General features: G+C 38.8%; 1 protein-coding gene across 1 annotated transcript in view; it reads right to left on the bottom strand.

The window, feature by feature from the left end:
• Positions 1-180: 180 nt before the first annotated feature.
• The window catches only part of LOC107578354 (dynein regulatory complex subunit 7-like), a gene marked incomplete at its 3' end in the record, with an annotated part of 5,083 nt that continues 2,277 nt past the window's right edge, over positions 181-2,986 (bottom strand). The window contains exons 3-9 of the mRNA XM_016264323.1: positions 2,777-2,905; positions 2,431-2,648; positions 2,052-2,267; positions 1,010-1,120; positions 822-932; positions 544-738; positions 181-320 (exon numbers count right to left, since the gene is read on the bottom strand). Coding sequence (XP_016119809.1) covers positions 181-320; positions 544-738; positions 822-932; positions 1,010-1,120; positions 2,052-2,267; positions 2,431-2,648; positions 2,777-2,905 — 1,120 coding nt within the window. The remainder of the gene's footprint in view (positions 321-543; positions 739-821; positions 933-1,009; positions 1,121-2,051; positions 2,268-2,430; positions 2,649-2,776; positions 2,906-2,986) is intronic.

Raw genomic sequence — 2,986 nt, 5'->3', positions numbered from 1 at the left:
GACAATATACAGATTTACTCATGTTTCTAAAACAAAATGTACCAACACGCTTGTTTACAAGGCAAAGATCTGCCCATACACTTCCAAAGCTTGGCTTTGTACCATCTTGAAAAACTTGATATTACAAAAACGTCATGTTGTCATAAGCGTATTATTCAGCAAATGATTTAAGGTGCGTACCGAATGAGTCTCATTTTGAGAACGTGGATCCTGAACATGGCATCAGAGCAGTAGGCCAGGTAATCGTCCTCGTCCTCATTGGACATAGTGAGATAGTTCTTCTGGTACCACAGCTGCTTCTTCTGCAACTCCTCTGTCTCCTGAACAAACAAGTTCACCAGTTCACTAGAAGCTTTTTTTCTGGCCCTCTTATCCAGGTCAAGTAACAAACCAAAGATTATATTGAGTCAAACATTCAAATTCATCCAATCAGATTGTAACTGCTGCTGATGTTCCATTAGCTACTTTCTGTTTTATGTTTGTACACAATTATGAATTTATGTACGCAGAAGGTGCTAAATCTTATTGAATGATCTAACGTGCCTTTTCGATTCTGCTCTGGATGAGGCTGGCTTTGTTAAAGAGCTGCTGTTTAAACTCATTCAGACAGTCTGTCTTCAGCTGAAGCGCATCCTGGCGTGTGAGGACTTCTGGGAGTCCCAGTCGGACCTGGGATGGAGCCAGTAGGTCCAGCTCTTTCTCTTTCTGCCGCTGCTTCTTTTCTTTAGCCATACGTTCCTGAGGAACAAAAGGAACCAGAGGTAGGTGGGAGTTTGGATCAGTGTGATGAAAGTGGCTGGCTGATTAAAGCCTCGATGCACCTTTTCTTCCATGTGCAGACGGGCCGTTTCGTTCCTCGTAGGGTTGTAGATAGAGATCAGCATGTCAGTATTACTGTCCTCTTTTTCTCTTGAAGAAAGGATGGACCTAACCTGAAGCAAACATACTAACGTCAACGCGATTGGCTAGATGAAGATGTTTTTATTATGCTGCTTGTGAACTGCAGTACCTCTTTTTCTGAATCTCTGATACGAAGTTCAACATTTTCCTCTTCTCTCATCAATTCCACAAGCATTTCATATAACTGCAAGTTCTTGTAGGGTTTCGTAGAAGGATCCACCTCAAGACGCAAAATATAACAAGATGTAAACGCAAACACAAAATATAAACCATAACACCATTTTCATTCAATTTTTCTATCTGCGGCAAAAAGGATCTCACAAGAAACCGGAACTATTTTACAAATTTGAAAATTTGTACGAATTTCCCACTCAGCGGGTTGTACAAAAAATGTACAAATTCGCCAGTTAAGAATTGTCATGAGACTCTGTTGGACACGTCACCCAGTCATCTACTCTTTTTTTTCTTTATTGGACAGAATTTTCATTTCTGAGTCAACGATTTTTTTCCGAACTTTATAAATTCAACGATTTCTTTAAGTTGCAAGTTCACACTAACTCATACAATGATCATATGATTTCTAATAAACTACACCCCTAAACATAACCCTCAGTGTGGAATTAGCAGGTCATAAATCTACAAATGTACGCCTGAGATTATACAAAGAAGATCGTAAAAAAGGCGATTCGATACAAATCTCGCACACCAGTTTGTCAAAGTGTAATGAGACTATTGGACATTTCACCTAATCATTTTTTACATTTATTTATTTAGGCAGAATTTTCATTTCTGAGTCAACGATTTCTTTAAAATCCAGAAATTTGATCTGTGGGTGGGGTTATGCATTGTGACTTGACAAAAACTGAAATGTCCTTGCTTTCAATTATTTCTCATCATTTAATTTAATTTATTTTTACTTTATTCTCATAAAATATTACCACTTTAAGTGTGTCTTGCTATGATGTTACTCTTTTAACTTTGATACTATTATCATAAAAAGGCCTGTTGAGTTTATTTTCTTGAGAATTGTTTTCTTGTAACGTTTTGTTCGGTTCGAAATCTTTGTTTTATCATTTTAACGTGCCAATAAAACAGTCGTATAACCTATGGCTTATGGAATCAACCAAAACATTTTTGACATGACGTCAGACCTGAAAGCCAGACACCATCTGTGGCGTAAAAGCTTGTGCTTTCTGTGAGTCTGCCGCTTCTTTGGGTTTGATGAAGTTGAGCCAAGCTGGGATGATCCTGTCGTCCTCGAGATGAAAGGTCACCTGGATCCGTCTGTCCGACACCATAAAGATGCGTTCAGCCACATCTTTACTTGCCGGCTTAGAATGATCTCTGTGAAACAGCTCCTCCACCCTCTGTTGGAGACCCCAAACAAAATTTCATTGACCCATTTTCTCTATCTTTTGGATGTTTTTTGTTAGCAAGGCCACTAGTATATTGTTGGTTAATGTTATACCTGTAAGATAATATTGCGTTAAACTGCTTAAAGGTCGAAGCTGTTTGTTGAGAGATCGTTACCTGTAGAGGCCGTTGTTCAAGAGCCTCTCCAGCCCGAATCACTTTGATTTGCTTTCCGTAAACAGCATGTCGATAAAAGAGGAAGTCAGTGCGATCTTCAAAGGTTTCTGTCATTTCGAAAGGCTTCTCGATTCTCCTGGCTAGACCATCTGTGCGAATATGACTATAAAAGTCCATCTGACGCTCCGTCTCAGGAACTAAAGTGACGTACCTGTGGTCTAAACAATATTCAACTTTTAATATGTCAGGCCTTTTGTTATTATTAAAGTTACTGAGTCATCGGTGATGTGAATGAGTCACATTTACTGACATCAGGATTATATTAAAAACGTGTGTGTTAGATTACATTTGAGAGCATCACTTCTTCCAGGCCTGAAATGCTCAGTTGTCACATTGCTGTCTGTGTGTAGTTCTCTCTCGTCAAGATGATCACTTCGATGTTTGAACCATTCCTTAATAGTGCTGGCTTGTGTGCCTAAGAAAGTGACAAAGTGAGAATTTGTACTCGATGCCAACACACAGGCTAAAAGCTAAATTAACGTTTTTTAATTTTTTT

The sequence above is a fragment of the Sinocyclocheilus grahami genome, unplaced genomic scaffold (assembly GCF_001515645.1).
Source record: "Sinocyclocheilus grahami isolate Dianchi unplaced genomic scaffold, SAMN03320097.WGS_v1.1 scaffold9877.1, whole genome shotgun sequence".
Taxonomy (NCBI): domain Eukaryota; kingdom Metazoa; phylum Chordata; class Actinopteri; order Cypriniformes; family Cyprinidae; genus Sinocyclocheilus; species Sinocyclocheilus grahami.
The sequence above is the reverse complement of the archived record's forward strand: the minus strand, read 5'-3'. Positions and strand labels throughout refer to the sequence as shown.